Here is a 24,075-nt window from a genome sequence, read left to right on the forward strand (position 1 = left end):
AGTTTGAAGCCAGAAAAGGATCCCAAATGGATCTGCTTCCCCTTTCAGCCAAGGAAACTGAGGCCTGGGACTGGAGCCATGGGGTTGTCCAAGGTCATGAAGGCCGAGGCTGGAGGCAGAGTGGACTTCACACCTGGGCTGCCGACAGCCAGCTGGGGGCTCGCTCTGGCCAGCCAGCTCTGGGAAACCCTCCAACTGGGAGACGAGGCTGATGCATGTGCCTGATAATTGAAACAGGAGGCGGGGGCCGCCGAGGGGCCGAGACAAAGTGAGCTATTGATTGTATCTGAATTGCAATTAAATTGATGGGCCAGGATAGCAGGTCTGGACGACTGGCATCTTAATTAATCATCAGCGCTATCGATGGTGGCTGGGGGCTGGGGGAGGGGGAGGCTGCCGCCGCTGGTCTCATCGATCTGCTTGTTTGAGTAAAGCACATTGATTTTGGTTCAGAGCGGTAACAATCTGGTTTTGAAATAATAAACACCAACTCCATATCAAGACGTGGGGACAGATCGATGATTTATTTAGAACAGGGTAGGGAGCCCGCTTCCTGGCTTTCGAAGCTGAAGAAAAGTGAGGGTGCCCATGGGGATACCTCAAGGGACCTGTCTGCAGTTGGATGGGACCCAGCCTGCACTTCTAGAGGAAGGGAGGAGAAAAAAAGAACAGAAACCTGGCAATTCCTAACCTCTGCTTGAGAGGCCGGACAAGCCAGCTTGCCTGGCTGGAATCCAGCTCTGCCGCTGGGTGGCCCTGGGCACATGCCTTGGCCTCTCTGAGCCTTGCCTCCCTATTTAGGGATGACACTAGTTACCACTTCCTTGGCTGCTGCGAATTAATGTGGGAAAGAGCCGAGAATAGCACCTGGCGAGCCATAAATACCATATAGACGGCAACTGCTACTACTGTCATCCGTGTCCCCTCCTGGAGCTGGGTCCATTAAAAGGATCTACTGACCTTTCTTGGGAGTTTTAAGTACTTCAAAGAGATTTAACACCCTTGGGCAAATGGGGACGAAAGGGCACTGAGTCTTTTATCTGCTGCTACAGGGCAGAGCTGACCTGCCCACACCAGGCATGCTGGGCAAGAGGAGCCATGAGAACAAATGATAGGGCATTTAGGATGGTGTGTGTGTGTGTGTGTGTGTGTGTGTGTGCACTGAATGAGTAAGGAAAGGAGGAAGAGAAGAGTCCCCAAGCAGAAAAGAATAGAACAACAGGTTGGGCTGGGAATAGTAAGAAGAAAGAACCTTAGAAGGAAGGAGAGTCCTCAAGCAGTCCCTGGACAGGAGAGCAGCAGCAGGGGATGGGGCAAGCTCTGGGAAAGAGGAGCACCGGGCTTGGCCAAGAGGGAAGACACCTCACCTTGGCGGTACATGCGCAGTGCATCAAGCAGGCGGGATCCCCGAAGCTGGGCCCGGAGCAGGGGCACGTCCAGCTGCAGCAGCCCAGCTTCGCAGGGGTCCCCCGGGGGCAGGTCTAGCTCACTGCTGCTGCTAACTCGGCGAGAGGAGGCAGATCGGGGCTCCCCCGGCCAGCCCTCAGCCACAGGCAGGAAGCAGTGCACGAAATGCATCTTGGACCTCTTGATGGTGTCAATGAGGGCATCCTGCCAGAGACAGAGAGACAACCTTCAATGCTCTAGTACTCTAGGAAGCTACATCTCCACTCCTCACAGGACAGCAGCTGCTCCACCACCTGCCAGGACACTGCTAAGCCTGGACACATCTGCCTTCCTCAGGCCTGGCTTGCCAGCCATACCGACAGCACTCAAAAGGCGACCAACCCCACCAGCAGTGACCAAAGCAGGTGGATCTGACTGGGCACTGATGCCATGAGTGCCCACCTACCAGAAGGAAGGGACCTGCGACCTTGCTAGACACTTACCACCTGCAGCTTAATCTGTATGCACAGTGCCTTCTTCTTGACAGCTGCCATGCCAGTGGTAAAGGTTTTCCTCATGCTAGTTGCCCTACGCAAGGCCAGCTGGGAGCCACCTTCCAGGCCTGCAATGGATCCTGAGAGCACCGTGGTGCTGCCTGCCCGGCCCAGAAACAGGTTGCTGATGATCTTTCTGCAGAAGGAGGCAAGACCAGAAAAGGAGCTATGGCACAGGGTGACAGAGGGCTGCACCCCTATTCCCCCAGCCCCTTAGGTACCCATCATACACATACAACATGACCGCGGCCAGAAGCCTGGGGCAGTATGCCCATATCCTATAGTAAAACTAGAAGAAGAGAAAACCCAAGATAGACAGAGGGCATGCAGGCAGGGAGCGGGCAGTGGAGGCAATCCACTTGCTCCTCTTCCTCACCGGTGGGGGCAGAGAGTGTTAGTGATACACAGCTCAGCACACTATATAATTAACCTATGTATTTCATCTCTTGTTCATTACACCTCTTCCATAGGGCAGGGATGTGTGCTGTCTTCACTGCTAAATGCCTGGCACCTACAGGCCCTCTCTACCCGTATCTAAATATCTATGACATAAATGGAGGACAGGGATTATGTGATTTCTAGGTTTTAACTGCCTTTGTTTGTTTGTTTGTTTGTAACAGGGTTTCTCTGTGTAGCCCTGGCTGTCCTGGAACTTGCTCTGTAGACCGTGCTGGCCTCAAACTCACAGAGATTTGCCTGCCTTTGCCTCCTGGGTGCCAGAATTAGTGCCACCACCACTCAATGATTTCTGGGTTTTAAAATAATTTCTTAGTTTTTCAATTGTGTTGAGGGGTCTGAAAAGATCGCTCAGCAGTTCAGAGTGCTGACTGCTCTTGCAGAGGACCCCAGTTCAGTCCTCAACACCTACGTCAGGTGGCTCACAGCTCACAGCCACCCAGTAACTCCAGCTCCAGGGGGTCTGATGCCCTCTTCTGGCCTCCAGAGGTACCTGCATTTATGTGCCCATCCCCTCCCCTCACAAACACACAATTAAAAAATAAAATCTTCCAAAAGTGTAGCCAAGGACGATGACCTTGAACTTGTGACTCCCCCGCTTCTAATTTCTGAGTGTTGAGGTTACAGGTGTGTGCCTCCAAGTTTGCTGACTGTGTTGTTTCTGCTTTCTCTGAAGAGTGTGAGGGTGCTTGCTGTTCAAACTGAAAACCATAGGCCCCGCTAACCATGTCTCCTGTCTCTGTTTCTGCAGGCTATTCCTGTGTCCTCAAGCCCACGTGGCCTTGGCTGTTGTCTCTCAGGGACTGGAGGTTTATCTGCCTTGCTGGTGATGGATTCTGAGATATCTCCAGAGAAAGGGAGCCCAGAGAACAGTTGTAGGATCAGGATATGAGATGGCCTTACTTCTGGGAATCCTGCAGGAGCCGGGCTGCATTCTGAGTGGCTGGATTCTGCTTGGTGTAGTTTAGCCAGCCAGCCACATTGTACTCCACCCAGTTGGTACCATGGCTGTGGCCCAGGAGAAAGTGCCGTGGTTTGCTACTGCGCAGAAGAGGACTCTGGCCTGAGGGCACGGGGAAGCAAAGTTGAGATTTCAGGGCACCGACACACACACACAGCTGGCGAGGGCCACCTGGCTTCTCCAAAGCAGAAGGGCTGTCCTCCAGGCACCACCTACCTTTTTTGTCACCTTCCTGGGGGCCGTAATAGGAGAAAAGACGGTCGAGGAGGGAATCCTCGGTGGCACCTGGCACCAGTGCCTCCTCTTCCAGGAGCCACAGTAGTCCCCTTGCCTCATCTGCATGGGCCAGTGAGCGAACCTACGTACAAGGTGAAGAGCCAGCTTAGCTGAATGGAGCTGGGCAAAAGGAGCCGCCCCCTCGCAAGCACACAATGTTAACAGTGTGGCGCTGGCTGCTCACTGCTGACATCTTGTGGAAGAGATGGGCACAACAGGAAAGGAGCTGAGAAAGAAGGCTAGGAGCCCACCACAAAAGACTGCTGGGATCCGGCACCCAAAGGTACCCAAGACTGAAGTTTCTTCTGCTGTGCACCCACAGTCAGAGTTTCTCCTCAATCCTTATCCCCTCAGAGGGCGGGGGAGCAAGGTCAGCCCCACACTGCCCTCACTCCCCGGCACGTTCAGGGGGACGTAAGTGTATGCATTGCCAAAGCTCAAGGGAGGCCTTTCGCTGTTTATTTATTTTGAAAGAAAGTGTAGCTGTGTGGACCAAGGTGGCCTCAGTCCTGCAAAGATCGATCAGACTCTTCTTCCAGAGTACTAGAATTAAAGGAGTGTGTACCCAGCTTCAAAGAAGGCTCTTAATAAATGCGGGGTTGACATTGGTCCTCACGGGGAGAACCCAAAGAGTAAGGCTGCTGGCCGTAAGTTCAAGGACCAAACCCCTGAGGCAGGTGGCTCTTTATGGAGGCAGTGGCCAACAGAAGCAGGATGTGTCCCCATCTGAAGGGAATGACTGACTGTCACTCAAGCAGACTCCTTCTCTCTATCTCCCTCTTCCTCGCCCTCTCCCATTCCTTCTCTCTCTCTCTCTCTCTCTCTCTCTCTCTCTCTCTCTCTCTGTGGGTGTATGGGTGTGTGTATGAGCACATGCATGTGGAAGAAAGAGGTTAATGTCTGGAATCTTGCTCAGCTTGCCTCCACCTTATATACTGAGACAGGCTTTCTTGCTTGAACTTGCCAGTTTGGCTAGTCTAGCTAGCCAGCTTGCTCTAGGGATCCCCTGCCTCCTGAGTGAATGCTAATCCTCATGCTTACACAGTAAGAGCATTACTCAATCATCTACTTGGCCTCCCAGCCTCTAAGCCAGGGGTTTTTCAAGAGAGGATGGAATTCTGCTTCCTAATACCTCACGGACACCAAACAGACTAAGCCTATGGCTACATCCGGCCTGAAGGTCCTTTTCCGTGTCTCTGTGTCTCCCTTGTCTTCCTTAGGCAGGAAGAACTGCCCACACCTCACTCTTGCTTGGCTTTTAGGGCCTGGCAGACAAAAAAAAAATAAGAAAAGTGCTATTTCCCCTTTCATTTCCCCTCCCCATAGAAGGTCTGACTCCTAGAAGGCTAAAGACATGGATGGTGACAGCATTCTGTTAGCTGAAGACGAACGGCAGAAAGGAATGGCATGGCAAGACCCTGGAGACCCCACCCCCACCCCTCGCCCTAGAACCATCAGGTAGCAGAAACCTAATGACTAATTTGCAGCCTAACACACGTCTGCCCCCTGCTGCTCAGGAGGCGCCAGGACCGCTTCCTCCCATCTGAAGATGGCAAGGGCCCTCCAGGGAGGCCACCACGGGAGCCCAGTATTGGGAACAGAATCTCCATCTTCCCTGGAGAGCCTCCTGGCACTATATGCCTTTGTTCCCATGCCTTGCTAGCCCGGCAGGCCCACAGCAAGGAAACAGGGAGAGCCAAGCAGATCAAGAATTTCGCTGAAAAGCAAAACTAGCACTCTCCAAAAAACAGTATAGGCTGCAAATTCCTGAACTGAAGACCATCACCAAATGCCAAGCACTCATTAGGCAAACCAGTGCCCCAGGCAACAAGCTGTCCAAGATACTAGCAGAGAGGGTGACAGCTTGTCCCCAAGGCTGTGGGGTGAGGACTCACATCTTGTCTGTCCCCTTGGGCATTTTACACTTGACGCTGTTTAAGGGTGTCGCTGCTTCCTCACCCAGGCCCTGGTAGACTGCGTCTGTCTTCCTCTTGTGACAATGGATTTAGAGTCACACCCCACCCCCTCACCCCCCAGCAGCAGATGTCAGGGCTTGAGGCAGGTACACTGAGGGCTCAGTTAGGCTCAGGACAGAGTCTGAGCCTCGGGTAGCGAGAGAAGAGGGACTTGTTTGGCTGGGACTCTGGATGATGGTGACCGACTCCACCAGGCAGGAGAGTGTGCACCTTCCCAGCCAGACTGAGTGCTCAAGGGTAGAGCCCTGGAGTTGGTAGTACGTGATATGCGGGTGTTACCCTTCCTCAGACCACAGTGGCAGCCCCAGCAGCAGCTCAGCCGGGAGGGCTCGACCAGAGGCAGTCGAGTGGGAAAGAGCTGAGGCTAGCCCGGGCTTCCCTGACATGCCTACCAGGGACTGGTGGGAAGCCTGGTCCACAGCAGCCACCGAGTCATCTGTGGCCGGCTCCAAGTCATCAAATGCCAGTTCGATGTTCTCCTAGGAAAGAAGGTACAACAGTAATGCACATGGGGCCACGAAGGGTGTGTAGCTATAAGAGCAGGCTAGGCAGGACCTCTGGCGACAGCAATCTAATGCCTCAACTCCATGCAGGAGTCCCTAAACTATCCTGAAGGACAAACTGCTCATTACCTCCTAAGGTAATACTCAGTATTTTTTGACAGCTAAAATTCTCATAATCTCTTTTACACCAAACAGCACTCACACTCTGCCGCTATCTGCATCAGTTGGTTAGGCAATGCAGAATAAGCCTTCTCTGCATCTCACACAATCGTCTTTAGAACTCACGAAGACAAGGGCACATCCCTCCCTCTGGGGTCTCCTCTTATCCAAGACACATATCCTCATCCGCAGGAGAAAGAAAAACCAGAACTCACATTCTAGAGACCTCTTCAGGGAGGGGCCTGATAGCTAGCCACCATCTTAGATTCTAAGAGATCTGGGACTGAGATCTGGGAGAAGAGGCACCTAAGTCCCACCTTGAGGCAGACACTGCACTGTGAAAATTCACAAACTGAAAAGGATGCCATAAAGAGGCACCAAGGAGATCTCCCTGGGACTCTGAATATCCCTTCAGTTTCCTGGACTATAGACTGTCCACAAAGAAAGGACACAGCTGGGGGCTGGAGACATGGCTCAGAGGTGAAAAGCACTGGCTGCTCCTCCAGAGGCTCTGAGTTCAATTCCCAGCACCCACATGGTGGCTCACAACCATCTATAATGAGATCAGATGTCCTCTTTCGCCCTGCAGGCATACATGCAGGGAGAACACAGTATGTATAATAAAATAAATGAATATTGAAGGAAGGAAGGAAGGAAGGGAGGGAGGAAGGGAGGGAGGGAGGGATGGAGGGAGGGAGGAAGGGAGGGAAAGAGGGACATAGCCAAGGCCTGAATAAAATTCTTGTTCCAGAAGGCAGAGATGAGTGGGGTCAGAGAGCTGGGACTCAGTGCTGCATGCATGCAGAGGCCCTGCCCAGGATGCCCTGGCTGGAAGAGGGGCGCAGGGCTGGGGCAGCCACCTACCTCCTTGTATCTTTCCAGCTCCTGCAGGAAGGTACATTCATGGCACAGCCTGTGCAGCCTGTCCTGGGCATAGTTGTGGCACAGCTCCTCAAAGGAGGCTCCACGGGCTGACCCACCCCACTCGGGGTTCTGGAAGCCTGGCGTATCCACAATCATCATGGAACAGAGCGAGTGCTGGCTAGACTTGAGAGCCCTTAGCGGGAAGAGCCTGGGTCAGAGCTGGATGGGGCCCTACCACACAGGGGGCCCCACTTCTCTGACAGGGACAGGGAGTCCTCTGCTGGTAGAAGAGAGCCCTGCCTGAGCCACCCCCCCCCCCAAGCAACAACCTCACTTCTACTATAGCAGAAAGCAGGGAGCCTCTGTGTTCCACTCGGCGCTTACCTGTTCACCAGGGAGATGAGGAGAGTAAAGAGTTCGCTGTAGAGCCCAGATGCCATGCCCTCTAAGCACTCCAGAGCACTCAGTTTGGTGCCTATGCAACAAGAGACGCACATGTAGCTTCGGCCCTTGGGGCCACACCCCCTGCCCAGGAATGCTCTCTACCCACAAAGGTAGCATGGAGTCCTGGGGCTGTCCCTCTGGTAGCATCTATCCACTTCAGTCGTCCCTCCCACATCCAGGATGGCAGCAAGTCCCAGGCAAGGCCTTCTGATTCCACCCCTCACCCAAGGGCCCCCGGGCACCTGTACCCTCTCCCAGGCCGCTCTCCTCTGGGCCCTGACGGAAGGAGGTGGACCGCTGCAGGGTGCCTCCTTTCAGCTGGTGTTTGAAGATGGCTGAGGACAGCTCTTCCAGGCTGCAGCCCAGGAGGTATGCAGCCTTCTGGGCCCATTCATGGCGGGCAAACTGCTTACGCCCAGCTGTGGGGTGGGAAAAAGAAAAGATTTAGCACCTAAGGTTCTCCTTAGAACAACTGAAGACCGCCATGACTTCTGGCACCCTCACCCCATAGGATGGGGGAGTTGGCATCTTCTGAAGGCCAAAGACAGTCCTGATAACACCACTTGAGCTCGGCATGGGAACAGAATAGCCAGCAGCTGCCAGCTCTTACAGAGTCCCCTAAAGGTGGAAAGAGTCCTAAAAGAAACACCGACTCCACAGGCTGCCACTAGAGGGTACACAGTCCCTTTAATCCAGGGGTGTCCAGCTTGAGTTGGCTGAGGATGGGGTCAGAGGGTGAAGACTACCCAGCAGGAGCACTGGGGTCACCTGTGCCTGCCGGGGGTCTTAGCAAGAGAGAGCAACCGCACCTGTCCTTTCCCTGGATCCCTTAGGGTCCCCCACCCCCACCCTACCCTAAGGGAGACCATAGACACCTTAATGGCTCAACTGTGGAGAGGCAACAGAGCCGCAGGGGAAAGGGAACAGCCCACACAGACATATGCGCCTGAGCCAACATGTGTCTAATCACAGCAATTAGGGAAAGCTAACAAGAAACAAGGTTTTTACCTTCAGCAGCTTCTGTAAGGCAAAGGACCAGCATGCAGCATGCAAAGAAAAACAGTGTGTTAGCAAACAGTCATCAACTGAGCCTGCCAGGCCCTGGGGAAGGGACTGTGCGAGGCAGGGGTTTACGAAGATGAGCAGGCAAGAAAACGCGATCGCATTTGGCTCTGAGATACAAAAGTACACAGTCTCAAAGGAACGTGTTCGTGGATATCATCACACTGACAGAGAAAGAGACCCACAGAAGATGCCCTACTGCACACGTGGGCAAGACACACATACCATATGCACGCGTGCACACACATAGAACCCTGGGAAAGCTAGAAACTTTGAGGGAACGGCACTACTCAACTCTCAGGGCATCCGATTGGCAGTCGAAACTTAGAAGGGTCAGAGGAAACCTGGGCCTGATTCCTCAGAGTAGAAGAACACAGCTACACACCCTCACACCCTCCTCCCCAAAGTCTGAAGGTCCACTCAGGGTGACCCAGAGCTGCTATCATAGAGACCAGATACCCAGACACGTGTCCCTGCATGCGCCCGCAACCACCGATGTGTCCCGGCTCCTGCTAAGCAGCCCCCACTTTCTCACATCTCCCAGAAGACAGAGCAAAAGCCAGAAGTGCTGTCTGGAGCCAGCATACCCTTTTGCAAGGCAGGAGGAAAAGGGGTGAGGAGCTGCCACAGTCGTGGCCCTTCAGTGCAATATCCAAGGAAGAGAACCGTTCTTCCGAGTCAGATCGTGCCCCAGCCCTCCACAAGCATGGATCCCAAGTGCAGAAGCTAAGTCCATCCATCACCAGGTGCCTGCTGCACCCTAGGGACCTCCACCCTGACATGCAGGACAAAGAGCAGCAACTTCCGATGGCATTGGAAGGTGAGGAAACTGGTCTCAGGGAGCCCCAGGTTCCGGATGCAAAATGGGAAGGAAAAACTGAAATTGGGGGGCTCTAAGAGGTCCCACAGATACCAAGCTCCTCTTCTACCCTCAACATAGGGCTTCTCCTTAGACCAGTTCTCCGTGCCACGAGAATGAGCCCAGTGCCCAGAAGCCTGGGGAAGCACCAAGACAGTCAAGCAGGACCCTACACCCCAAGGTACAACAAGGTCAGTTACCGGCTTGCTCCTCAAGGGGCTCTATCAGGAAGGGAATGAGAAGGCGTCACTCACCCGCTCTGAGGGAGTACCTTCCATCCCTCACCACCACCCCCACTCGCCACCCACTTGCTCCTCTCTGTGCTCTCAGTCTTGACAGCTAAGGCCAAGCCTCAGGCAATCACGGGCAGAGATGTTTCTCGCCTGCCCTAATGTGGAGGACTGAGACAGGTTACAAGTCAAAGTATGTGTGGGGGTGGGGGAAGGTTGTCTGGTAACAGCTGAGTGTGTGGGACAAGAACGAGCCACACACATGGGTAGGGGCCTCCAAGGCATTCTGGGTAACAGGACAGGCTGCCCACTACCTTTGGTAGCTCCAGCAGCCCCCAGGTGGTAGATGGAAGCCAGGATGAGCCAGCAGGCCTTCTGTTCCTCCGGGGAGATGGCCAGCACCTTCATGGCCGTCTGCAGCTTACTGAACTGCTGAGCGGCCTTCTGCTTCTCCTCAGGCTGGAGGGTAGACAGGGATGATGGCTCTGAGCCTCAGAGGGCTTCCCTCCCCGTAGTCCCCAGACCACTGCACCCCCTGGGAATGCAGGGCCCGGCTAGAAACACCCACCAGTGGAGGCTCCTAGCCCCAGAGCCACCAGCCCAGCTCTCACCTTGGCCAATGGCACAATCCCAAACACATTGTTCTCTGCCAAGTGGTTCAGATGGAGCTCTGTCCTGGGGATAGAAAGGAGGCATCGGCATGAGGGTTGGTCTCCGGTCAAGGCCATATCCTCCTCAGAGGTGACAAATAATCAGCTTCCAGACTGTGTGTTCCATCTGCCCATCGCCCCAAAAATCCAGCTAGATCTGCCACCTTTCCTAACTGGGTTGGATGCCTCAGTAGGGACACCAGCCTCCCTAGAAGAAAGGGGTACACTTAGAACCCCAGAGAGGAGCCAGGAGCCTGCCTGAAGGACCATTTGTGCCTCTGCTGTGAAAGAAAGTGAAGCGGGTGCCCAGAGCCACCAGCTTGGCCTGCAGAGAGGCGGTCTGAAGAACATGGAAGAGTCCTGCAATGCGCGGCTCAGGGCCAGCTGGAGGGTACTGGAGAAGGCTTGGCTTTCAGGCCAGCTCAGCTCACAGCAGCTGCACAACTGCGTGAAAGCCAGCCACCACCTGTATGCAGCTGAGCTCCCTCCCCAGACCCAGAGACCACTGACCAGTGAGGGGCCAGTGTGTCCCCTTCACACAGCGTGACCCCAAGATTTGGGACCAAGTAATTCCTGAATCTGTAAGTAAGACCTGAGTCTATACCATCTCAACATCCCCCCTAGGGCTGACCTTGGAGCCAGCACACAGCAAGCAATGAACACAGTGGGCCAGAAGGTGGCAAAATCCCAGTCAGTAGGCTGGAGTCCAGAGTCCCATTAGACTACCCCACCCCATCTCACCTGAGGGTGCCATCCCCACAGGCCAGCAGGTAGTAGAAGACATTGAAAGTGGCCTCGTTGGCTGGGCGCCGGGCCACGCGCAGCTTCTCCAAGAGCATTGTCTATGGCACAGCAGAGGTATGGCAGGGTCACACTCCTCCCACCCCTGACCCTCCAAGCCCAGAGACCCATCAGGGCATCCTATTCGCAAGTGCTCATCCACCTCACTCCAAGATCAGAAAAGGTAGCAAGCAGAGCTGAGCAAAAGAAGAAAAAAGTCCCCAACTCTTGGGGTAGGGGCGTTACTGCTATGCCCAGCTCCCGGGAACCCACCTCCCTAGGGTGATGGATGCTTATGGCTTTCATTTAGGGGATGACAAGATGGCTTGGCAGACGAAAAGCTTGCCACCAAGCCTAACAACCTGGATTTGATCCCTAGGACCCACATGATGGAAGAAAATAACTGATTCCAGCAAGTTGCCTTCGGACCTCCACACATGCGCCATGGCACGCCTGTGTAAATGTGTACAGACAGGTACACACAAATAAGTGAATAAACGTAAACTTTGGGGGGTGGGGGTCGAGACAGGGCTTCTCTGTGTAGCCCTGGCTGTCCTGGACTTGCTTTGTAGATCAGGCTGGCCTCAAACTCACAGAGATCCACCTGTCTCTGCCTCCTTGAATGCTGGGATTACAAATGTAATTTTTAAAAAAGATATATTTATTTACTCTGTATACAATGGTCTGCCTACAAGCCAGAAGAGGGTATCAGATCCCATTATAGATGGTTGTGAGCCACCATGTGGTTGCTGGGAACTGAACTCAGGACCTCTGGAAGAGCAGTCAGGGCCCTTAACCTCTGAGCCATCTCCCCAGCCCCCAGATGTAATTTTTTTTTTTTAAAGAAACTTTATTCAGCATGGGAGAAGATCGGTGTGCCTGGGCCTGACTTCACTGCTAAGTGTTGTAGCACTGGCCTGAGAGAAGTCTCAAGTCCCTGAGTTTCAGAGAGTGGGCAGAGTGTGTGTGGGGGGGGTCCCCACAGTGGGATTCGGAGGGGAAAGGAGATGATGTGGGAGGCCTGGGGGCCAGAATGGGGACAGCACTGACCAGCCCTGCCGATGCCGTCATGGCTTCCATTGCGTCAGGGCAGAATCCCAGGCTAATGAGGTAGTAGAGAGGATGACTCCCAGGACGTGAAACCAGGGGTCCATCTTTGCTCCCTAGGCCTGGGCAATGCCTCTTACCTGAATGGAGGCTGAGGCCACCTGGCCAGCTTGGTCAAAGTCCAGGGAGAGAATCTGGGAGAAGCGGGTGGCACTGCCATTCATGATGGTAGGGCTGTTCCCAAAGGCTTCCAGGAGGGTGGACAGAGCCTGCCACTTCTCCACTGCAGAGCACAGGCCCAAGGGACATCAGGAAAATCAGGGACAGCTTACCCCCATGCCACCGGCCCCAGGATGTCCCAGAAAACAACTGCCCAGAGATTGGGATTGGGAAGTTCAGGGGGATAAGGAACAGGACAGGGGGGGGGGAGAGCCGCATCATTCTCCTTTTCCCATACCCTGCCCCCTGTCTATTCTCCCTGTAGCCCCGCCTCACCAGAAAACACCTTGCTCCCGCTGGTGCCAGCAATGGTGGCCAGATACTGCACCAGATGCTGAAAGCTGGTAGTCTTGCCACTGCCACTGCTACCCAGAAGGACAATGGACTGGTCCTGGCGGCTCATCAGCATTGCCCTATATGCGGTTTGGGCCACTGCATAGATGTGGGGTGCCATGTCCTCCCTCCGGCACCCCTTGAACATGTGCATCACCTTGAACAGAAGAGGTACTGAGGGAAGAAGGGGGCTCTGGGAGCTGGGCCACCTAGTCTTACTTCTATAGGGCTCGCATATTTCTATACTGCCACTCTACAGACGCCCAGGGTATTTTGAGGGCAAAGCCGTCCACGGAAATGCAGATACCCAACCACTCTGTTAAAGACTGCAGGCTAGCCTTCTGTCCCCACCCTTTGCTTCCTCTTCCCAAAGTCAACTATGAGAGTGGGCAGGAACTCAGTGGACACCAGAGAGAAAGAGTAGAGAACCAGAAAAGGCAGGGTGAGGCAGGTGGGTGGGTCCTTAGGAAGGCACACCTTCTCTGAATACACAGCAGGGGCCCCTCGGGGGCTGAGGACCAGCAGGCTAGGGCCGGCATACGTGTGCAGCAGGCTAGCCCCATAGCGCTGGCGCACTGTGTGCAGGACGCTAGACTCGTTGAGGTACACCAGTGAGGCCAGGTCTTCTAGACGGTCACATGAGGGAGCATTAGCCTGAGGAGACAATGAGGACAGATCCCATCTGCATCACAGGGGACAGGCCTGCCCTGCCTGTGTCCTCCCTTGCCAGTAGCTTCCTTCCAACCTTCTCTACATCATCTTCATCCACATCCAGGATGGCTCCATCGTGGTCTAGCTTCACACGCACCTTCCCCTCAGGTAGGCTGAGCTCCTCCGACTTGAGCTGGCTGGCTGCAGAGCAGGGATGGTTGGACTTGGGCCTGGGAAGTTCTATTGTTCTCCTTAGACCTTCTTCCCCACTGGCTCACCAGCCTCTCCTTGCTCACTACCGGGCCTCACCAGAAGTAGAGGCAATCCCTTGCCAGACCTGACTCAAGTCCCAGTGTCTATACCCAACCTCCAAAGACTCACCTAAGGAGAAGCCATCCTTATGGACCAGCCACACCTTCTCCGTCTCATACCAGGCCTCTTCGGCAGCAATCTGCTCTTCTGTCTTCGCCTATAGAGGGAAGGGAGGAATGAACAGACACTGCATTAAAGGACAGAGACAAGAACAGCAGGAATGAAATGACAAGGGAGGGAAGGGCTTCAAGTTGAGCCACTGACCAAGTGGACCGGTTAGGTGGGAAACACAGGTCACGTCACATGTGTATATATGTGTGTTTCTGTCGTGTGTATGTGTGTGTGTCTGTGAGAGAGAGAGAGAGAGAGGGCAGGAAGCCAGGAATGCTGACAACAAAGACAGTGAGGTTAGGAATTATACCAACTTTGAGGGTCCATGGACACAGGGAGCATTGTGACCACCAGAGAACCAGCCACAGGAAAGCAAGTCACCAGGCTTCATCTAGCTGCCCCATCCCTTCATCCCTGGGAGCCTGTGAGATCTGACTCAAGCCCTGAATTCTATGTCTGGGCCACAATTGCTGGTTCTTTTATGCCAAAAGAAAGGCCTCTTGCCACAAGCCTGGAAGAGCCATTTTCCTGCACCCTAGGGTTCTGCACTGTGGAATGGTAAGAGGCCCTGGGCTCTGGCCTACAGACCTTCTGTATGGGCAAGGGGATAGCGCCTTCTCCAAGTCACAGTCTACAAACTACACAAACCTAGTGGGTATATTAGTGCCACATGAGGGCACAGGGCAGCATGGGCATGGAGACAGCGCTGCTTTGTCAAACACAGGAAGCACAGAAGTAGATGTGAAAGAGCTGGGAAGCCCCTGAGGTCAGAGACCAGCAATCAAAATAGGCACTGTCAGAGCGTGGGGCTATCAGATCTGACACCCCCTAACAGCAACACTTGAACTAGGAAACAGGGACACCAGAGGAACAGGGATATGAAAGGGACCTTATCAGGCTCCTTGGTGGTGTGTGGGCAACATGTCAGCAATGTCATGGCACCTTGGAGGAGGCTGGCACCCCAGAAGCAGGGTGTCAGGCTTACACTGGCTCGGACACTCTCCCCAGCTGGCAACACCCCAGATTCTTACCCCACGTGTGTCCCTTTCTCATGAAACCCCAGAGTGAGGCAGGGACACCACCCTGTGATACTGAACCCTGGGTAAGGGACAGAAAATGACAAGAACAGGTGAGCAGAAATATTGTAGCGTCTTCATCACATTTCTTAGCTCAGAACAGAAGGGAGATCAATAGCCTGATCATAGCAAAGCTGTCAATGTTTTGATTTATCTAAGGGATAAAACTTTAACATACTGGGTTTTTATCTTTTAATATTTGGAGGATTGAGCTGGCAGTCTTGATGGGCACCTCTGACCCAGCACTCAGGAGGCAGAGGCAGGCAGAGCTCTGTGAGTTCAAGGCCAGTCTGGTCTATATAGTGAGGTCTAGAACAGCCAGGACTACATACAGAGACTCTGTTTCAGAGAACAAATCACCAGTGTTTTGTCTTTTTCAAATCACATGAATCAAGTGAAACTTTTGTCCTGAGTGCGCAAGTTCTATGGCCATGTCAGGAATGACATCAAGGGTCATGGCCTGTCTAAAAACAAGTTTCTCACACTGACCAGAACGTGGAGACCATCTCATCCTCAGGCTGGGGCTAAGGAGAGGAAGAAAGGTCTTTTGGTTCTTTCCTACCCAGGGTGATCAGGGCAGAAATGCCTGGGCTTCAGAGGCTAGGAGGCAAAGCTGGCGAGGAAGGGGTTGGGGAAGGGAGGGCAGTGGTGGTCCCCAAGGGCCGCAGCTGTACCATCTCAGCTCCCCTGGCTCCCCTGACACAAAGTGGGAACCTGGAGGGAAAGAGGCCTTACACTCCAGCAGGAGGCCCGAGCACAGACGCCAACCCACGTGCAAGGTGGGGGTGGTGGGTTGTCATCGGAGAAAGCAGAGGGCTCCTGGGTGGGGCAGGAGCACCCTACCTGGCTGTGGGCAGGAGAGGCGGCCTCAGGGTCCAGCTACCAGCAGCGAGCAGAGAGAGAAAGAGAGAAAGGTGAAGACAGGTAGCGAGCACTGCAGGTACCCTCCAAAAGACACCCCTAGACCAGTGAGCCAGCACTGTTCCCTTGCCCCAGACTGGAGTACTGGCTAGGCAGGAGAGGCCAGACCACCACAGGGATAGGAGCTCTTGTTATCATTAGACCCTACAGAAGGAAGGGTCTTGTGGATTATTCCTTGTGGTACACAAGCATCTGCCACTCTGTCTCCAGCCAGTCTCTGAGGGACTGGCTATTCAGTCCACCCTGGATTAGTCTCCCTCTTCCATGCCCCTGGAGGGCCAGGTCACCTCACAACACCCAAGGTTAGGGGCCCCTGGGACCTTTTTTTTTCCCCCAAGAGCACCAGCCTGTTTATGACACAGACACACACAAAAAGCTGTCCTTCCTTTCTCAACACAGGCCGTGGGGGTGCCACTCCCCTTACCGAGGGCTCCATTTACATTTCAGAGCTAGTTCACGGAACTGACAGCCTAAATCTATGACATCTTCTTCAAACCCCCACTGCAACATGGTCCACCCCGGGCAGGCACCTTGACCACCTGGCAAGCAGAGGCATCATTCCACCCAGCTCCAACCACAGGGCTACCTGTCAGCTGCCCAACCCTTGAGCCAGCCTTGACCTCTATATTACAGTCTGCCTACTCAAAGCCCCCCAAAGCCTTTCTGGCAGAAATGAGAGCCAGGCAAGTCTTGGGCACTGGCTGTTAGGAATGAGAAAGGTTAATGTCCACGTGGGTCTAGGCCCCTGGTATCAAAATTGACTCCTGTCTTGTCATACACCAGACCCCAACACCAATGAGTATCCCCAAAGTAGGAAACCAGGGCTAGAGAAAGGGACTAAAGCTATGAAGGGCCCCTCCATGGTCACTGGGCCCTAGTCTGTCTGGAGGATCAATATTTCATAAAGTTCAGCTTTCTTTTCTCCAACCAAAGAGCCATTATGAGGGTTGTGGACAGCCATGGGGTTCCCTTCCATCACACACACACACACACACACACACACACACACACACACACACACACGAGAGCATGCACACAGTCTTAGCCACCAGCCTTAGGAAGAAGAGGGCCAAGTATTGGGAACCCCACACACGAAAGAGAGCTGGCATTACAGAAGCAGTGAAGATCCTCTCAAGTCGCTGGTGTGCCTCCTCTGCGGGACTCAGCTGGACCTCAGGCTCAGCTCCTGCCTAAAGGTTAAACCACCATTAGTTCTGGCCCAGGGGACAGTGAGGGCACCACACGCCAAGCTCTCAGCCCAGGGAAGTTACTGGGACCCAATGCAGAAGTGGAGCAGGGTCAGGGAAACAAGCTGAGCGCCAATTTGAGTTTTGAAACTGTATGATTCAAAAAAAGGAACAGGAGGTGCCTATGAGGCCTTGAGTTACTCTCCCTAACATTGTGTGCTCTGAACAACCCTGTTACCCTCCCCATTTGCTCCTGTCCCAGGAAGAACAAGGGATGAAATCCAGGTCAAGACATGTCTCAGCCTCCAACTCCACCCTAGTGCAAGGAAAAGGTACAGAGAGCTGGAGGGAGAAGGTAACAGGCCAAGACAAGCACAGGACACTTCCTGGTTACTTACAGGTTCCCCCAAGGGACTGAAGTTCAGTTCCTACCCTGATCCTCAGGCCAGAAAGCCCCTGCCAACTCTTCCCTGGGGGATAGGAATACACTGCCCTGACAGAGTAGGCCAGGAGGTGCGGAAGGGTGGCAGCTGGCTTTCCTGGACATCCTGCAGTACCCAGGAAGAATGGGGCAAGACAGCTTCCAGGAAAGATGGCTACCAGCAGGAAGCACCCAGTAAGTGCCTCAAGGTCCCTCAGACTGTGCCCTGGCATCCACCTCACTCTCTCTTTCTAGCTACTAGGAACCTGCTAAGTGGGGAAGTTAATGTCGACCCCCCAACACACATCCTGTGAGACCTCAACAGGACCCTCAGGTAGAGGAGCTTGGAAAGAACTGACCCTAACTCAAGGCCAGCCAAGGAGCCATCAACCATGAAGATGGGGTAGTGCCGATACAAAGGGGCTCGCCATGCCTGCCTGTCACCCAGGCACAGGGCTTCCCAGGAGTGCTGCGGCCAGAATACATGTTCGGGCCAGGCCTGAAGAAAGCAGTGACAGCATCAGTCAGTGTCAGCATCACTGTCAGGCCTATCGCTGTGGGTACTGGTGACAGGCTTGGCGTTTAACCTGCATCAGACCTGATCAACACAGCCGCCCTTCAAGGTAGGTTTTACCCCTTGTTTGTGACTCCATCCAAGGAGTCCCCAAATAGAAGAGTTTTCTTAATTATGTTGGTGGCAATACCTGTTGATCTTTTATCCTCCTGCAGGGAGAATACTCACGAGTTTCCTCTGGACGTAGTCACACAAGTTTGCTGCAGGTGGCTGCTAGCATGTATACCATAAAACATCCCAAAATATAAAAATGACTAACTCTCAGTACTTAAGACTTCACAGAAGAGGCTAAGGACCTGCATTATAACCCCACCCCACCCCACTTGCCAAACAGGCCTTTAGCGATGGACCTTGCTGAAGTCTCACAGGGGTATGGCTGTGGATGTGAGCCTGGGTTACCTGGCTTAAAACTATTTCCACCTTGCACTCATCTGCCAAGACTGCGATCTTTAGCTTTGGAGACGGCGCCTCAAGCTGGCTCTGTATAGCTAGAGACCGCTCTTGACTTTTACGGAAAGGCATGCAGCAATGCTGGTTAGCACGTCCCATCTCAGCAACCAGACCAGAGCCCAGGCCAGTTCTGGCACAGAGTTAATGAGAGTCATGCAGCCCCTGCCATGGTGGGTAGGCCCATGACGCTGGGCCAGCTTTGGTCATGCGAGGCTCCTGCAAGCTTGAGGATGCCATCATGAGGGCACGGAGCCCTCAAGGAAGAGTAGTGAGGGGCAGGGGAGGTTAGCAGCACACTGGGGTACCTCCTGCTGCTCTCCAGAGGGGTTCAACCTCTCGCCAGCCAGGTTTGGGTCAGCCAGTTCTTGTGCTGGGGCTGGGGAGCGCCGCTTACTTGAGGTTTCAGGCTTGGCTGGGGACCCTGCTTTCTTGGGGGAGTCCACCATGTCTGGAGAGCCTGATTTTCCAGAGGAGGCTGGCTCTTGGCTGGGGGCCTTCTCTCCCTTCCCAGGAGGCTGCTTGCTACGGGACTTGTGGTCCTTGCCTCGGCCCCGGGACATCAGACTGCGCAGGCCCACAGAGAGCTCATCTTTGGCTGCCTCTTTCTTTGTTTCAGGCTTCGATGGAGCAGGAGGAGGAGGAGGAGGCGGCGGGGGTTGGGGCTTGGGACCAGAGGCTGCCTTCTCTCCCTTCTTGCCTCGAGCTGGGTGCTCAGGGGACTTGGTTCCTCGGCCTGGAGGCTCCTTGGCATTCCCAGGCTCCTCACCAGGCAGGACCTTGCTTACCACCTTCCTCACGGCATTCGCCACCCGCTTCCGGGACAGCCCCTGAGCCTCTTCATTTGGCCCTTCGGCTAAGGCAGTGCCTAGGCCATTCATAGTGAGCGTGGGTTCAGGGCTCTTGGCTCTCTGGGAAGTCTCTGAGGGTACTGGGCTGGTGGCAGGCTGAGGACTCCTGGATGGACCACTGCTGTCCTTAGAGCTGCCCTCTGGCTGGAGTCACATAAATACAGGTAGACATGAGATGCAACCCCACAGGCCTGCAGTCATGCACACAGGATGTGAGGGGGTGTGGCCTCGGGCCCCAAGACAGACCTTCCACTCACCCACTCACACACAGATCCAAAAGCTCCCTTCTCTTCCCCAGTACATCTCCCTCACCCTTCCAGAGCCTAGACTGCTAGATAGCACAACTGCATCGGAAAGCTTGGCTTCCCTTTCTCACAAATCACCCTACTGCCCACCACAGAAGGTGTGAAGACACCACCACAAAGTCCCCAAAGCCCACAAGGACCCTGGAATCTTTATGTATTTATGTCAGGGTAATTACAAGAACCAATCCACCCACACCCCATCCCCTCACAGCCAGTAGCGCTGGAAGGTGAGGAGGTCACGCTAGGCCCAGCTCCTCGGGCCTTCCTGTCCTTGTCATCCCTATTTCTTCATCACTCAGCTCTCTAGGCAATCAAACCCACAGCCTGACCCTCCTGAAGGAAGAAATTGATAAGAAATTGTCTCCCCTTCACCTCAACTCTCAAGAGCTGCAGAGACCCAGCATTGTTTCCCTCTTGTAAACTTCTCGTGGGTTTGGAGACTCCTACCTCCCAGAGGGCATGTGTGAAATGATGGGAGGGAGGGGAGGCAACTCAGGCCCACAAAGGGTTAAACAATCCAGGAGCCGCAGTTCTGGAGAGCAGGGTAGAGACCACCCTCTGGGCACCTGGAAGCTGCCTGGTATACATTGGCATTCTCCCTCCCCGAGGCTCTGCCAGGAACTGTCTGAGGTAGCAAGAGACCACCACTGGAAGGCCACGCTGGCTAATGGCAGGGCAGAGTTTCCTGCAGAGCTCGCCACACTGCCTGGGAGACAAGGTCAATTTAGGAGCCGGCCAGACCGTGACCACTCACTGCCCTGTTCGGCTCATCCTCCACCCCCTGCACACCCGTGATTCACACCAATGCGGAGGGCTGGCTGCTGTGCCTGTTTACAGCTCCCAGATGACAGACCTGACACGTGCAGAGGGCCCTCTGCTCTAGGGAGGTTCTGCTGAAGGGGTGAAGAGGGAGGGCTGGACAGTGGCTCGTCTTCAGCTTCTTAGGCTGAGAGTATTCAGTGGCATGCCAGAATACTGTGGAGCTAGCCACAGCCCCAACTGACAGGACTCTCTCCCTTCTGATTCCTGGCTTCCCTCCCATCTCCCACAGGTGAGGATGAGGACATGAGAGTAGTTGCTAACACATACATGGCATTTTGCCTGCTAGACACTCTCCTAAGCACTTTACATGTTATAAAACGAAAGAAGGAAAACTTGGGCTCCTTCCTCACCTCTCTCAAACGCATTCCTTTGAAATCACTGGTTAGCCTTGGCCTTCCAGGAGTGTTTACAGTTCCAAAAGAAGCCACATGTCTGGCAAATCAATCATCCAAGGAAGGAGGGAGGTTAGGACAGCTACCATGGGGTAAGGGAGCATGGCTTCATGCTCCAGTTAGCCCATCCTGAAAATGCCTGCAATTATGGACCACTGATCGGAAGACACCTTCCCTCTCACCCTGTAAGCATCCAGCTTTATTCAGGGTCTCTGCCCCAAGATGACAGAGGTCTGGGGACACTGGGCAGCTTCCAGGTTGTGCACAAAGCAACTGAGAGGTGGGGCGGGGTGAAGCAGCAGCAGCTGCCGAGAGCCCCTCTGTGCCCTTGCCTTAGGCGCCCAGTCCAGGCTGAAGACTCCCAACAGCTGAGCTCTCATTTGGTCGGCGCTCTCTGACCCGAGCGGTTACCCACCTAAGCACCGAGTGCCCCCAAAGGTTCAAGAAACCGAAGCTGAAGCAGTCAACTAAGGGGGTTGGGGAGCTGACAGAGCATGGGCTCCAAAGCACCTTGGCTCCCCCACCACCACTTCATACTCCCAAAGTGGAGCCACAGGCTGTACTTTCCACTCCATTACTGACATTCCCTCTAACCACACTGGCAACACTGAAAGGGACAAGGCCAACCCACCAGATAAATGCACGCGCGCGCGCGCGCACACACACACACACACACACACACACACACACACACACACGCAAACGAAGCACTTACAGCCCCTTCCTCTTTGCCTGGAGGGCCAGGTTTGGTCAGACTTTTGTCCTCCTCTTTAACCTGAGGGAGCAGACAGAGAAGTCACTGGCAGGTCGAAGCTGGGAGAAAAGATCTAGGGGTCTTTCCTTCCCTGAGAAGCAGAGCAGAGCTGGGGCTGGGGTCGAGCAAGCCATCTCTTTTCCTGCAGCTGATACTGCACAGAGAGAGTGCTTTAAGAACCAAGAGTCTCTATGAAAGTAAAAATCCAAGGATGTTGGGGGGCTTGGGAACCAGCCCACTGGGGCTATCAGAGGTCCACAACATCATGGTCTTGGGGTCACGGAATTGCCAGCCATGCAGATGGGGGGAGGAACCCCAAGGTAAAGCGAAGTGCAGAGGAGAGAAATATGCTCGACTGGGGTGGGAGTTTGTGCTACAGCCAGAGCCAGCGGCCTGAGTCAGACAGGCGGTGCAGAGCCAGGGGAAATGGCAGCCGCCATTACTGTCTGAGAAAAGGACTGGTGGTAGAGATGCTTCAAAGGCTCTTCTAGCTCGGACTCTAGCTGGGAATGGACTCCAAGGAGGCTGGGCCCCAATTTCAGAAGAGCCTGTTCTAGCACCTCTCGGCATCTCTCCCTCCAGGCGGCCCCGGGAAATTTAATGTTCTTCCCTTCCCCAGGCAACCAGCTCTGTTCCTAAGCCCCTGGCATCCTCAGCATGCCTTTCTTTCCCTGCAGAGTGGGAAGACAGGCACCCAGGAGAAGCCTTGATTTCTAATGGAAGACATACTTAGCAACATCCAAAATCAATTATCCAATAGGGAAGTGGGGCTGTTCATTTTCAGCCAGGGTCAATGGTCAATTTTGAGCTCCAATTAGCAGTGCCTGGACACCGTCCAGCATGATGGGCACTGCAGTATTGAAGCTACATCTTGTCCACAAAGCATATTCAATGGGTCCAGAGTTCAGTTTGTTCTCACTGACATGGACAAGGTGAGGGAAGATGGCAAACACTCACAGAGAAAGGCTTCCTACTTCAGAAAGTGGGGTCTGTGCAGAGAAGGGAAGAGGGGGGCTGGAGAGAGAGGACGCATGCACCTGTGGCCTCCTCCCCTGTGGCTATCGCCCCTCCCCCCGGGACCACACCATGCGTTAGTCCTCAGGCACACAGGTTAGAGGACAGCAAGTGTTCCCGAACCACACGCTCTCAGCAGTGCACACCGCCTGCGCTGTTAGCGTCAGACACGGCCCAGGCTCCAAGTTCACCGAGTCCCTCACCAGCTCCAAATCTGTCCTTCCTCCAGTAGCATGTATTCAGGGTCCCAAATGGCTGTCCAAGGCAAGGCATTAGGAACACTGGTTGCCCCCCAAAGTGTCTGGGACACTGGGCTCAGGGATGAGCTCAGCTCTGGATTTAGCCTCAGGCTGACTCACGCCCTCCCCCTCCCTAAAGGTTCTGGTTGCTGTAGGTCATTGTCCAGCCAGAGACTGTGCATATGCACAAAGGCATGCCCAAGTCTGCCACAGCCTAAATTACTCTCTGGCCCCAGATGCCAACTGGCCTGGCATCCCCACTCGCAGCTCCTTTCTTCTACCCACCTCATTCCCCAGACTCAGGGAATCTGAGTTCCAAAACCATCAGGGCTGAGCCTGCCCCAGAAGCCCAGAGCCCCAGGGGTGAGCCCGAACTGCAGGCTGTGGAGGGGTGTGGAGGGACGGACTTGGAGGGCACCAGCTGCACAAAGGGCAGCTCAGCTTACCAGAGGTGGGGCTCAGGGCGGAGAGTGACTCAGCACAGAAGCCCATCAACAAAGAAAAGGGTCCCCAGCCACTGGTCATTCTCTGCACCCCCAAATGCACACACATGCCCCAAACCGTCTCTAGCTTCACCATGCCAAGCACATAAGAGAACCAAGATTTTGAAATCCAACTTCCCTTTTGCTCCCAGAAGGCAAATCTCGACGAAAAGGCCATAGTGCTGAAGGCAGCCCGGGACCCTGAGTCAGAGAGGAATTAGGGGCAGAGCCTCTCAGGGGTTCCGAGTCTTCCTAAAGGCCAGGACCCGCTGGGACAGATGCTGTGGGTGACAAGAGGAGAGGAGGGTAGGAGCAAGGAGAGATCACAACACTTAGGCCATAGAAGGAGTGAGGAACGTACTGTTGGAAGAAAGCAAAGGCAAGGTGGGTACAGGACAGGGGACGGTGTGTCCTCAGATAAGCTGCTTTATCCCTCCGGGCCTGACTGGAGAATTAGGGTTATATTGGTCCAGATGGTGAATAAAGCCACCTCCAGACCCAGCACTGTAGGAGTCAGGCAGGTGCGTAGTCGGCCCTGGAAGGAGACGAAGTAGGCTGCCTCAGGACCCCAGCACCTCTGCCTTCCACCTGCAACCCAAGTCGCCTGGCAGGAACCAGAGGTCTGTGGGATGGCAAAGCTTTCCTATCTACTGGTCCTCACACCAGAATCTGCCCTTGCCCAGGAGAGGCTTCACCAGAGAATCCTTTCAATCCTGTGGAACTGGAGATCTGGTTTGTTCCTATAACTGATAGTAAT

General features: G+C 54.3%; 1 protein-coding gene across 21 annotated transcripts in view; it reads right to left on the reverse strand.

Moving 5' to 3' along the window:
- The window catches only part of Myo18a (myosin XVIIIA), a 101,029-nt gene that overhangs the window by 32,839 nt on the left and 44,115 nt on the right, over positions 1-24,075 (reverse strand). For 3 of the 21 annotated variants that reach the window (XM_060387241.1, XM_060387233.1, XM_060387235.1), the window contains 18 exons: positions 15,753-15,788; positions 13,792-13,879; positions 13,505-13,611; positions 13,237-13,413; positions 12,703-12,916; positions 12,348-12,490; positions 11,122-11,222; positions 10,342-10,405; positions 10,045-10,189; positions 9,701-9,721; positions 7,822-7,998; positions 7,520-7,610; positions 7,136-7,328; positions 6,002-6,088; positions 3,574-3,715; positions 3,300-3,459; positions 1,890-2,076; positions 1,368-1,611 (listed from right to left, as the gene is read on the reverse strand). In XM_060387241.1, the coding sequence (XP_060243224.1) occupies positions 1,368-1,611; positions 1,890-2,076; positions 3,300-3,459; positions 3,574-3,715; positions 6,002-6,088; positions 7,136-7,328; positions 7,520-7,610; positions 7,822-7,998; positions 9,701-9,721; positions 10,045-10,189; positions 10,342-10,405; positions 11,122-11,222; positions 12,348-12,490; positions 12,703-12,916; positions 13,237-13,413; positions 13,505-13,611; positions 13,792-13,879; positions 15,753-15,788 (2,377 nt within the window). Of the gene's footprint in view, positions 1-1,367; positions 1,612-1,889; positions 2,077-3,299; positions 3,460-3,573; positions 3,716-6,001; positions 6,089-7,135; positions 7,329-7,519; positions 7,611-7,821; positions 7,999-9,700; positions 9,722-10,044; positions 10,190-10,341; positions 10,406-11,121; positions 11,223-12,347; positions 12,491-12,702; positions 12,917-13,236; positions 13,414-13,504; positions 13,612-13,791; positions 13,880-15,644; positions 15,789-16,942; positions 17,021-24,075 lie in introns of all 21 variants that reach the window. The other 18 variants (XM_060387244.1, XM_060387234.1, XM_060387236.1 and 15 more) reach the window with 12 other exon arrangements.

Source organism: Meriones unguiculatus, chromosome 7 (assembly GCF_030254825.1).
Source record: "Meriones unguiculatus strain TT.TT164.6M chromosome 7, Bangor_MerUng_6.1, whole genome shotgun sequence".
NCBI lineage: Eukaryota > Metazoa > Chordata > Mammalia > Rodentia > Muridae > Meriones > Meriones unguiculatus.